Below are 13,807 nucleotides of genomic sequence, written 5' to 3' on the forward strand. Positions count from 1 at the left end.
AAATATTTAAAAAAATTATTACATGTGCATGGGAAATCTGCACCTTCGATAGTTTCAAAAAACACTACCCCAGCTGTAACCTAATAAACACATCGCTGTCACCAACACACTTTGGTCCAAAGTGGGACGGTCCCTTGAAGTTAACAAGGATGGTACACCCCTCCTACTTTGTGAGGGCCACAATTGGATTTTAAAGAGCCTTTTTGCAGATGTTCAGAATAAGACCGTATCTTAGATTATTTTCTGTAACGTCTTCATGGGAAATAGCCGTGTTACCTGGACGGGTACATACTGGTCAACTCCTCTCTTCCACATATAGTCTACGCTCAGCTCATGTTCTACATCTCTCTACCTCACTTATTACATCCTCTCACTCCCAGACTTCACTTCCCAGAGCCTCCAAGACTTCCTGTGCTGCCTCCCAACTCTAGAATTCTCTGCCACGCACAATCAGACGGTACCCTGCTATACATACATGTATACATGTTCGCTAAAAGCTAGAGAGAAATCTGAAACTGACGTGGATAAGACAGGTCTTCTTGAGGCATGGATTTGCACCGACCCGTCTCAAAAAGACTGGAATTTCCACCTGCAAACTGAACCTGACTCTGTCAAACTGTATTATAATAGGTTGGGGGGGGGGGGGGAGAGGAGTATGTAAATAGTGGTGAAGCCTCCAGCTTAAGCCACAGCAGGGTTTCGCTGTGGGTTGGTTAGGGCTCAGGGCTGATGTTGCTGTAATACTAATAGCTCAAACATTTTATACATTATTTTTTCAAATCAGAGTCCCATGGGCGGATTTGAAAGACTGAGCTGGATAGAGTGGATGAAATCTGACTTCAGATGTCAGCGTGCACATCAGATTTGGCCTGACAAGACCAGGAAAATCTGTGGATCTGATTCAGACCGGTTTGCCCATCTCTACTAAAAACATACTTTATCAAGGGGTCCCTACCCGGAGTTCTGATGTTGGTGCTTGCTGGAAAACACACACATTATTCCTTGTGTATCCCCACCTTTTTAGATTGTAAGCTCTTGGGGACAGGGACCTACTTCCTAATTTCTCTGTTTGTCATAACATATATGTACATTTTTGTGATCTGTTATTGTTCTCCTACCCACGTTGTACAGCTCTGTGGCATATGTTGGCAATTTTGGAGCAAAACTGGGGCATTATTTGACTTTGTAAAGCATTTTGCTACAATTTAGTCCCGCCTGGGAGGGTGAGGGGTGTGTGCCTGTAGGAGGAGTTACATGGTGCACATATTATAATGAGATATATAATACATTCTGCGCGTCCACCAACCCACATGTAAACCATTAACCCTTTCAGTGATGCAGGTCTGGCGGCATTTCTGGTCATGTTATCCCCACCCGCAGCGATCACGTGACTGCCACCAGTTCCCGCGCTGGTGGAAATGAATGCGCGAGGCGGAGCTCCACTTTCGTTTTGATCGGACCGACTGCAGCGTTGGACCGACCATTAAAATTTCACATATAGTGGAGACATCACCTGTGAAACTACCGGAGATGAGACCTCTGTGGGCTGAAGAGCTTCAGTGCAAGAACATATCTGAATAATTCCCGTGTTTGGTTTCAGAGAAGATATCAGTGTTGTACTGAAACCTAGTTCTTTATTCAAGAACTGCCCTGCTAAATGGATGAAGCCAAGTTAATACAGCGCTATCATTTTAAATGTAGAGCTAGTAACTGAGTTCTTTTCTAATGAGCAATGGTCTCAGAGATTAAGAGCTTTTGCTAATTGTGTTTTACACACTGCAAGAATTTTCCCTGGCATCAGTTTTATTACTGACACCAAATTCTCACGGCATTGGTCGTGTTGAATGCTGAGGAGCCACCTCAGACTTGATTTAATTAGTCCAATGAAAAATAAGGAATGTACCCACTGCAACCCACTGTCTTAAAAGAATTACCCACCCTGCCTTAATTTTTGATCTTGGTATGTTTGAATATCAAACGGTGTATTTTTTGGCATAATGAACCTGGTATATACCTCAACTTTGTTCTTTCTCGTGGCCTCATGGAAATGTTACTCTCTCTATCCACTACAAACTCCTCCCTCCTGGCCCACACCCAATATCACCATACACCCGGGACTACTCAAAAGCCTTGCACTATATACTGAATGTTGGTGGAGAACTCTAAAAACCAGCACACCAACCACCGCTCACTCTAATGGCAAACGCCACAAATGTACAACTTCCAAACAACTACTCAAATTTCTACTCATACTATTACTCTCTTTAGCAGGTGATATTGAACCTAACCCAGTCCCTCCCATTTCAACTCTGTCCCATACCCCTGAGAATACCCCCTTCAAATTCCAAAAAGGGCTATCTGTCGCCCATATAAATATCCGGAGCCTGCTGCCCAAACTGGATGAACTAAGGGCATGGCGCCTTATGCATAAACCAAAAGCCATCGTTCTTACAGAAACATGGCTAACCCCTAAAACCCCCGATGCACATATTGCCATTCAGGGATACTCCATTTCTAGGAGAGATAGGTCAAAGAGAGGAGGAGGAGGGGTGTTATTTTATATTGCAGACACCTTACAATTTAAACTGTTAAATTGCCCCCCAAGCCCACCCTCTTTTGAAATCCTAGTTGGCAAAATATGCCTCCCCTTTTCTAAGCCCATCTTGCTTGCTGGCATCTACCACCACCCTAAAGCCCCTCTACAATCCGTGACTGATATCACCAGTTTCTTGGCTCCATTTCCTCTCTGAATGAGAAGAGTGAGCTGCTAGTTCTTGGGGATTTCAATTTCAATTGGCTTGACCCTAAAAATCACAAAATCCAGATACAAATCAAGTCACTTAACCTATCACAACTCATTTCCCAACCCACCCGGACAAATCTGAAATCTCACAACCATTCCTTGCTAGACTGGATTCTCTCCTCAAACATCAGCAGAATCCAATCCTCTGGCATCCTTCCTGACATTTTCAGTGACCATGCAATAGTGTACTGTGTAAGGAAAATTAAACTGCCCCAATCAAGCCCTAAAGTTCTCCTCACTAGAACATTTAGAAACTTTAACCTATAACAGTTTCTGGATGACCTTACCAACTGCCCTTGGCACAGAATCGATTTAATTCCCGACCCTGATTCTGCGCTCGACTATTTCCAATCCGAGTTCTTAAAACTCTGGAATACCCATTTTCCACTACGCAGAATAAAAGTACAGGGGGGCCCACCTTCCATGGGTTACAACTGACCTTCTAGCACTCTACCAGTTCAGGGATGCCTTGTGGAAAAGCTACAAAGTAACTGGCACTACCAAGGATCTTAATCACTACAGATGCCTGCGGAATATGTGCACAAGGCAAACAAGGCACGCAAAAGCACAATATTACTCTGACAATCTCCACCAGAATACATCAAAACCCAGCTAACTTCTGTAATGTTATCAACAATATATTCCAGCCTTCTAACCATCAACAACCAAGTAATATCACTAAGGGGGATATTACTCTGACAAACCCCACTTACATTGTAAATGCATTCAATGATTACTTTGTGGGGTGTGCCACTAATTTATTAGCGAAACGCAACCCAAACCACAAGCATGAATATCATCCTGGGAGTACCCCTATAGCCCCACCCCCTCCGAACATGGTCCACAATTTTCAATTTGGCCCAGTATCTGAAGAGGAGATTACACAAGCACTCCTCAAATTAAAACTAAGCAGCCAATGTGGACCTGACTTACTACAATCTAAGTTCCTAAGACTTGGTGCCCCAGCCATTGCCAAAACAATTACTTTCTTAGTCAACTCTATCCTGTCTGCAGGCCATATCCCCAAGACATGGAAAACTGCCAGAGTTGTCCCAATCTTCAAAAGTGGGGACAAAAACACTGTCTCAAACTACAGACCAATCTCTCTTCTCCCAATACTATCCACAGTCATGGAAATATGTGTCCACTCCCAATTAAGCGATTACTATACCGAGACAAATGTCCCTAGCCAATTCTAATCTGGCGTCCGCCCGAAACACTCCACTGTAACTACCCTGCTAAAAGTTTGCAATGAAATCCAGTGTGGAATGGAACGGGGACAACTCACTGGTGCAATATTCCTAGATTTTGCAAAGGCTTTTGATACTGTTGATCATGCTATCATGCTTAACAAACTCCAGAGTTCTGGAATAGGGAAGCATGCTTTAAACTGGTTTCAGCCCTACCTATCAGGTACAGTAGATCCCAACATGTGTCCATCTCAGGCTCAAAATCCATGCCTCTGGGTATCACCTGTGGTGTCCCGCGAGGCTCAGTTCTGGGGCCCCTACTCTTCTCAATGTTCATCAATGATCTTCCCACAGCTTGTAAGGGAGCTTTAATACACATGTATGCAGGTGACACAATCTTATATGCACACAGCCCTAGCCTCTCCGACCTTGAACACATACTTCAATCTGACTTTTTGAGACTCGAAAACTGGATTTCCCAAAACAAACTGATTTTAAACACTGACAAGACTGTAACAATGGTATTTGGGACCAAGACTACATTTTTAAAGCTGGCAGTGACTGAGCTCAAGATCAGAACCAACGCTAACACCACCCTAACTCCTGTTACTAGTTTTGAATACCTGGGCATATGGTTTGACTCCCACTTAACATTCGGAATGCACATTGATACCCTGACAACCAAGACCTATGCCAAACTAGGTGTACTTTACAGGAACAAATCCTCCCTAAGGCTGCGCTTATAGTGCCCGGCGATGCGTCGTCGCTCCAAAACAAATGCATTGTCACCGTCACAAGTGCTTATAGTAAGCGCGGAGCGACGTCGCGACCAAAAATTTGGTAGCCGGTCAAATTTGATTTTTCAGAGGCTGTCGCTACATGTGACAGCCTCTGAACCAATCAATGGCCAGGTCGCTAGCGACGTCGCTGCAAAGCGAAATACAACTTTTGCGGGTGGTGACGGGTGACGTCATCCGTCGCGGGCACTATACGCACGGCCTAAGTCTGCTGGTCAGAAAGCGTATCGCACAGCAGATGCTAATGCCAATTATCGACTATGGAGACATAGTATATGGCTCAGCACCTCAAACCCACCTTAGCAAACTTGATACCCTCTACAATTCAATATGCCGTTTTGTTCTCCAATGCAATTACAACACACATCACTGCGAAATGCTCAAAGAACTAGATTGGTCATCACTTGAGTCCAAGTGCAAAGTTCACCTTTCCTGTCTTGCCTTCAAATACTTTCTGGGCAAGCTACCCACCTATCTGAACAAGCTCCTCATCCCTACCACATGCAGCACTTATCACCTGAGATCAGACTCCAAAAGACTGTTCATGGTCCCAAAGCTCAACAAAGTATCTGGCCACTCCTGCTTCTCTTACCGTGCACCCCAAAACTGGAACAATCTACCGGAGACTCTCACATCCACCACCAGTCAAAACTAAGGTTGTCTCACATTTTTATCTGGTCTGTAACTGTTACATACGCCTATAATATATATTTTCTTTAACTGTGCATGCAATGTCTTGTATATAATGTACTATATACCCTGTTCACTTGTATTGTATGTCTTTATTTATATAGCGCCAAAAGTGTACTCAGCGCTTCACAAAGAATACAGTACAGGGAATTATAATTATACAATAAGTGCAGCAAAATCAGACAATAGGAAAGGAAATCCCTGCCCCAAAGAGCTTACAATCTAAGAGGTTTAATGGGAAACTTACAGAGACAGCAGGTGAGGGAGTAAGTGCTGGAAATGGCAGTGCTTAGTCACAATGGGTGGTAGGAGTGACTGAGTGTGGGACATTAGCCATGAGGGCAGGCTATTGGGATGCTTGATTTGTGGGGTAAAATTTAAGGAAGGTCAGTGTTAAATGAAAAGGTTAACACCATTTACAGGGGAAGAGGTGGCAGGGAGGCATGAGTGAGATCAGGTGTGTATGTCTGGCTTCAGGCTTAGGGGAGATCCCCAGCAGCAGGAAGGAGTAGATAGAGGGTGTGAATAGAGGATTTGTGTGGGTGTTTTTTATTGAGGGGTAAAGAAGTTGTTGGGAGAGAGGTGTATAAATAATGGTGCAGTGGGGAGTGGAGATGTTGTAGATAACAGAAATGCTCACAAAGGAGTGAGGAAACAGTAAACAGAAAAAGAAATAGGGAGGGCATAGTGAGATGCAGGAGGAGAGAGTTCCAAGGTACTGGAGGATAAAAGTGTACAAATAAATCACAGATGTTAAAAGTTAATGTCTCACAGTGGCAACGTTGTAATGCAGAGTCCAGATCTTATGTAACTGTATTTATAACTGTGTATTATTTGTGTTAACTCTATGCCCAGGACATACTTAAAAAACGAGAGGTAACTCTCAAAGTATTACTTCCTGGTAAAACATTTTATAAATAAATACCAATCTGAGATGCACACTGCAATATAGCCCAGCCCATCGTTTTACCATGCCCAATTGCAACACCTCCAATGTCTCCTGTGTCGACTCCCCAAATCACTTGCTGACACAAGCAACACTAGGCTATTACAAAGCACCTTGATACACTGATTGTTAATGATGTACGGTACATGTCACTCTAACATCTGCCAAGTCGCACTGCCTCAGTGGGACACATTTTCACAGTGTGACAAATGGTGTTGAGCTCTTTCTAACGGTGTGGTTAATATTATATAATTGTTTTTTTTTGTTTTGTTTTTAACTATCACACTGGATTTTTTGTGAAGGTTGACAGATAAGCACTTTCCTATGGTCTTATTCAATATGGTCTGAAGCCCGCGGCCCTTAGCAGAAAACTGCCACTGACTTCACCACTAGCAGTGAGCTTATATTAATGCTCTGCCTGGCTCCTGCTTTTCGTTGGACATCACAAGCGTGGTCACCTGTTTGACATGGTCACATTGAACATGTGAACAGGTTTTGCTCGGTTCTGAAAGAAGCAGGAGCCACGTAGTTTAAGTCAGAATGGGACATTTGGTCGCGGCCGTTTCACCGCAGACTGACCCTCCGCCACAACCGATCCGTTGCTGAACACTTGTGCGCCGCCAGCTTCTAACATAAGATAACTTTTAGGGAGTTTAGTGGTTAGGGTAAGGGGTTAGAGTTTTTGGGGTAGGGGGTAGAATTGGTATTGGGGTTTAAGATGAGGTGGTTTTAGGTCAAGGTCAGGGACTTAACTGGGCTGCAAAGTGAGTTGCCGGCGAAACAGCTGGGACCAAATGTCCTGAACCGGTTTAAGCTTATTATTTTATTTATTTTTATTTATAAAATGTTGTACCAGGAAGTAATACATTGAGAGTTACCTCTCGTTTTCAAGTATGTCCTGGGCATAGTTAATATGACAAATAATACATGGTTACAAATACAGTTACATAAATGAACAGGGTATACATTATATACAATACATTGCATGCACAGTTAAAGATGTATATTATAGGCTTATGTAACAGTTACAGACCAGATTAAAATGTGAGACAGCCTTAGTTTTGAAAGAACTTAAACTTGTGGTGGATGTGAGAGTCTACGGTAGGTTGTTCCAGTTTTGGGGTGCACGGTAAGAGAAGGAGGAGCGGCCGGATACTTTGTTGAGCCTTGGGACCATGAACAGTCTTTTGGAGTCAGATCTCAGATGATAAGTGCTGCATGTGTTAGGGGTGAGGAGCTTGTTCAGATAGGTGGGTAGTTTGCCCAGAAAGTATTTGAAGGCAAGACAGGAAAGGTGAACTTTGTGCCTAGACTCAAGTGGTGACCAATCTAGTTCTTTGAGCATTTCGCAGTGATGTGTGTTGTAGTTGCATTGGAGAACGAAACGACAAATTGAATTGTAGAGGGTGTCAAGTTTGCCATGGTGGGTTTGGGGTGCCGAGCCATATACTATGTCTCCATAGTCGATAATTGGCATTAGCATCTGCTGTGCAATACGCTTTCTGACCAGCAGGCTTAGGGAGGATTTGTTCCTGTAAAGTACACCTACTTTGGCATAGGTTTTGGATGTCAGGGTATCAATGTGCATACCGAATGTTAAGTAGGAGTCAAACCATATGCCCAGGTATTTAAAACTAGTAACAGGAGTTAGGGTGGTGTTAGCGTTGGTTCTGATCTGGAGCTCAGTCACTGGAAGCTTTAAAAATGTAGTCTTGGTCCCAAATACCATTGTTACAGTTTTGTCGGTGTTTAAAAAACAGTTTGTTTTGGGAAATCCAGTTTTCGAGTCTCAAAAAGTCAGACTGAAGTATGTGTTCAAGGTCAGAGAGGCTATGGCTGTGTGCATATAGGATTGTGTCATCTGCATACATGTGTATTGAGGCTTCCTTAAAAGCTGTGGGAAGATCATTGATGAACACTGAGAAGAGTAGGGGCCCCAGAACAGAGCCTTGCAGGACGCCTCAGGTGATATCCAAGGGGTTGGAGTTAGAGCCTGAGATGGACACATGTTGGGATCTACCTGATAGGTAGGACTGAAACCAGTTTAAAGCATGCTTCCCTATTCCAGAGCACTGGAGTTTGTTAAGCAGGATAGCATGATCAACAATATCAAAAGCCTTTGCAAAATCTAGGAATATTGCACCAGTGAGTTGTCCCCGTTCCATTCCACACTGGATTTCATTGCAAACTTTTAGCAGGGTGGTTACCGTGGAGTGTTTGGGGCGAAAGCCTGATTGGAATTGGCTAGGGAAATTTGTCTTGTTATAGTAATCGCTTAATTGGGATTGGACACATTTTTCCATGACTTTGGATAGGATTAGGAGAAGGGAGATTGTCCTGTTTGAGACAGTGTTTTTGTCCCCACTTTTGAAGATTGAGACAACTCTGGCAGTTTTCCAGGTCTTAGGGATATGGCCTGCAGACAGGATAGAGTTGACTATGGAAGCAATTGGTTTGGCAATTGCTGGGGCACCAAGTCGTAGGAACCTAGATTGTAGTAGATCAGGTCCACATTGGCTGCTTAGTTTTAATTTGAGGAGCGCTTGTGTAATCTCCTCTTCAGATACTGGGCCAAATTGAAAATTGTGGGCAGTGTTGGGAGGTGGTGGGGCTATATGGGTACTCCCAGGATGAGATTCAGGTTTGTGGTTTGGGTTGCGTTTAGCTAATAAGTTAGTAGCACACCCCACAAAGTAATCATTGAATGCATTTGCAATGTCGGCGGGATTTGTCAGAGTAATATCCCCCTTAGTGATATTACTTGGCTGTTGATGGTTAGAAGGCTGGAATATGTTCAGCTTCGTCAGGAGCAAGCTGTCTAGACACAGCGAAACGCGTAGAGCTATCCGTTAGTTTGCTGCAGCTGCTCCAGAAGTGAATACGGTAGAGTTTGCTGCGGTTTTTTCCTCGCTGGTTGCTTACCTGGTTCCCGAACGGACATTGTCACTCCCTCACCGGATGTGACGTCAGACGCCATCCATCGGCAGCACGACGGGAGTCAGAGACGGCACAGCAAGCGGTTCCACACGGACACAGCACTCTGCTGTCTAAAGAAAACGTTATGTGTACATGCATTGTGTACTTATTGTAAGTACATTTCTTACCTTGCTTCTTTTATAAATTTTATATGACGATCTACACTATAGTCCGCCTCTGTCTTTCATGGTCTCATCACGAATTGGAGTGATCCTGTAACCCCTCCGTACCATACCTGTTTGAGAAGTTTTCCCCTGCTACGTCTCCTGTTTTGAATATCTATTTCTGCTGGGGATCCAGTTCGCTTTCTATTGGTTCAATAGACCACTGCTGTTTTTACTCTGATATGTTGTAAGTAGGCACTTCTACAGAGCCAAGACATCACCTGACCATTTATTGTGTTGATATACTACCCTATTATTGCCTTTCTATTTTTTATGGTGTGTTCCTGAGAATATCGCTCCCTTCCCATCCTGGACCAAGATACTGTTATAAGGAACCTTACAAATTCCTTGGAAGGTTGAGAATCTTTTCGGGTTCACTATCTAATATATCACATTTTGTTTATATTCGTTTATATGCACATAATTTCACTTTTGTGGTGTTATAGCGCCGTTTCGAATCACTTTGGTTTACTTCTGGAGGAGATTGTCAGAGTAATATTGTGCTTTTGCATGCCTTGTTTGCCTTGTGCACATGTTCCGCAGGCATCTGTAGTGATTGAGATCCTTGGTAGTGCCAGTTACTTTGTAGCTTTTCCACAAGGCATCCCTGAACTGGTAGAGTACTAGAAGGTCAGTTGTAACCCATGGAAGGTGGGCACCCCGTACCCTTATTCTGCGTAGTGGAGCATGGGTATCACAGAGTTTTAAGAACTCGGACTGGAAATAGCAGAGCGCAGAATCAGGGTCGGGAATTAAATCGATTCTGTGCCAAGGGCAGTTGGTAAGGTCATCCAGAAACTGTTGTGGGTTAAAGTTTCTAAATGTTCTAGTGAGGAGAACTTTAGGGCTTGATTGGGGCGGTTTAATTTTCCTTACACAGTACACTATTGCATGGTCACTGAAAATGTCAGGAAGGATGCCAGAGGATTGGATTCTGCTGGGATTTGAGGAGAGAATCCAGTCGAGCAAGGAATGGTTGTGCGATTTCAGGTTTGTCTGTGTGGGGTGGGAAATGAGTTGCGTTAGGTTAAGCGATTTGATTTGTATCTTGATTTTGTGGTTTTTAGGGTCGAGCCAATTGAAGTTAAAATCCCCAAGAACTAGCAGCTCACTCTTCTCATTCAGAGAGGAAATGGAGACAAGAAACTGGGTGATATCAGTCAGGGACTGGAGAGAGGCTTTATGGGGGCAGTAGATGCCAGCAAGCAAGATGGGCTTAGAAAAGGGAAGGCATATTCTGCCAACTAGGATTTCAAAAGAGGGTGGGCTTGGGGGGCAATTTAACAGTGTAAATTGTAAGGTGTCTTCAATATAAAATAACACCCCTCCTCCTCTCTTTCACCTATCTCTCCTAGAAATGGAGTATCCCTGAATGGCAATATGTGCATCAGGAGTTTTAGGGGTTAGCCATGTTTCTGTGAGAATGATGGCTTTTGGTTTATGCATAAGGCACCATGCCCTTAGTTCGTCCAGTTTGGGCAGCAGACTCTGGATATTTATATGGGCGACAGATAGCCCTTTTTGGAATTTGAAGGGGGTATTCTCAGGGGTATGGGACAGAGTTGAAATGGGAGGGACTGGGTTAGGTTCAATATCACCTGCTAAAGAGAGTAATAGTATGAGTAGAAACTTGAGTAGTTGTTTGCAAGTTGTACATTTGTGGTGTTTGCCATTTGAGTGAGCAGTGGTTGGTGTGCTGGTTTTCAGAGTTCTCCACCAACAGTCAGTATATAGTGCAAGGCTTTTGAGTAATCCAGGGTGTATGGTGATGTTGGGCGTGGGCCAGGAGGGGGGAGTTTGTAGTGGATAGAGAGAGTAACATTTCAATGAGGCCACGAGAAAGAACAAAGTTGAGGTAAAAAGCAGGTTCATTATGCCAGAGGTAGGTAATGCTGCATGGAGCTGTTTTGAACCAAGTGTGTGCGTAGACTAAACAGCAGGGGTGTGCCTTTACCTTGTCAAATGTTTTTCTGCATTGCAATGCTTGGGTCCATGCAGTGGGCTGAGTTAGTAGTAGTGCGGGAGGTAGTTGTGTGCAGTCAGTGTTGGGTGAGGGTGTTGTGAAATAAGTTGTAAAGGGGTGGGGGGTTAAATTGTGCAGGCAAACAGCAGGGATCATAGTGTGGTCAGAATAGCTCACCGTTTGTTGCCTTGTGTAGAAGAGTTAGTAGAAAGATGCAGTCCCAAGTCACCTCTAGTGAAACTATAGTCTAACTATATATTCTCACTTAAAAGCTCACGTTATAATGCCAATGCAGTCCCTGCTAATGCAGGGGGGGGGGGGTATTGGTTTTATACAGCTATAGCAGTCCCATGACCCTCCCCCCTCCCCAATAAAATTAGCTTGTTCCAGTTGGTCAATTAGCAGCACATAGTTAAAAAAAAAAAAAAAACTGTGACAGGGTAAATAAAAGCCACCAGCTATATGCCTGGCAGACATATGTTTAGTCTGCAGTGCAGCAGTGATGAGGTTAACTTCAGCTGGGAAGCTCATGGCAATTAGTTGAATCCCAGCTGCCTAATCAAGGTGTGTTAAAAACCCCAGGATGTGCGCACATGCCTGGCTGGTGAGGAGATAGGACTGAAAGTGCTGAAGAGATTACTGCTGTAAGGTCTGTGTTGCAAAGTACTTATGTGATGAACTGTCTGTCTCCTGCATACAAAAGAGTAGCTGCCTTATTTTTGTTTTGTCTGCTAAAGAGAACCTATTTTGCTCGTTCTGCTAAAAAGAAGTTACTTTGTTTTTCTGCTGAAGAAAAAGCTATTTTTCTTTTGTTTGCTGATGAGAAGCTATTTGTTTTTGTGTGATGTATGTTTTAAGGCTCAAATAAATAAGCCTTATCCAAAGAACCCGCGTGTGTAGTTGCATGTACCCTTCAACAAACACCTTTTGATATTCACACACCAAAATATCATTACTAAAGGCCGCTGCGTAATTCTTTTAAAACAGGACTTGCAGATCAGGGACATACCTGTGAAGACATCCCTGTCACTAGTTCAACTGGTCCAACATGGAAGTGAATGTTTAGCTCTCGCTAAATAGTAGGCCCTTTGGTTTATGGTTATTGGCTCCTGCTCAGGAATAGCCAGTACCTGAGGATTCTTGTTTATACACAAACAAATATGTATTTCCCTCTTTGTTTCACAGGTATCGCCCTCTACCCAGGAAAAGCTCAGCTGCTGAGCTGTGAGCATCACTATTACGACCACATCCCACCTTTGACAAGCCCTGGTCAGCCAGGAGAAAATACATGCGTCACTCAGAAGGTCAACTACACAGATCCTTTTACCAACAATACCATGGTAATGATGACCAGCCCCTGCATAGTGGCACTTCTAAAATATAGACTGCAACAGCAGACCTCATCGTTCATAACACTCCCTCCTAACAATTCAGAGCACATGGACCACATAGATACTAACCACTAACCCCATTCCTCAGACGGAACCTCGCAACATGGTAAGCATGGGATATTTCCCTGCTGATGGACACATCGTTTCTCTCCTTGAGCCTTAGACACCAAACACTCGGACACTGTATTGTATGCTCGTTGAGACTGGGATTGTGCTTGCAAAATGCTATGAACGGCACTGCATACATTGTCAGCACTTATAAAAGATTATTGTAAAAAAAAATACTAAGTAAGGGAACAACAACAACAAAGCCCCAGTGCTACATCCAATAAGACAAATTATATAAATAATAAAAAATACTTATCTGTCTTTCTTCTCATAAGTAAGGATAAGTATTTGACTATATCAGTTGTCATATTGGTTGTAGCACTGGGTCTTTTTGTCTTTTTGTTGTGTACCTGTACATGAGGTCACAATCCCAGTAGCATTCCTTTTGACACAAATCTATATGGTATGTGGTAGGTTTGGGTTCAGAGCTTGCAGGGGCTGTGTAAGGGAACACTGCTGCCATTATAGTTGGTGATTTCTTTTCGGTGTGTTTCCTGTTCATAAAATCTCCCTAAATAACCATGTACACACTTAGCCTAGTTGTCAAACCGCATCAATACCTCTGTTTGTTATGATATTCTTTCTTTCATTTTTGTCTGTCCCCGTCTTAATCCCCCGAGAGACTCTGTATTCAGCAGATATTTCACTTATTCTTCTGTTATTTTTGTTAAATAAAGTAGTTTATTGCCAACAGCAATGGTGAATACAGGGAACGTTGTTTTGACCTTAACCATTGGACTGCTGGCAGTATTGGTCAGAGCCATACAGAAGATGGGTGA

The 13,807-nt window shown here is 43.4% G+C and overlaps 1 protein-coding gene across 2 annotated transcripts in view; it reads left to right on the forward strand.

Moving 5' to 3' along the window:
- The window catches only part of PACC1 (proton activated chloride channel 1), a 69,159-nt gene that overhangs the window by 40,571 nt on the left and 14,781 nt on the right, over nt 1–13,807 (forward strand). For both annotated transcript variants that reach the window (XM_075595680.1, XM_075595681.1), the window contains exon 4: nt 12,715–12,869. In XM_075595680.1, the coding sequence (XP_075451795.1) occupies nt 12,715–12,869 (155 nt within the window). The remainder of the gene's footprint in view (nt 1–12,714; nt 12,870–13,807) is intronic.

This window comes from Ascaphus truei, chromosome 4, assembly GCF_040206685.1.
Source record: "Ascaphus truei isolate aAscTru1 chromosome 4, aAscTru1.hap1, whole genome shotgun sequence".
Taxonomy (NCBI): domain Eukaryota; kingdom Metazoa; phylum Chordata; class Amphibia; order Anura; family Ascaphidae; genus Ascaphus; species Ascaphus truei.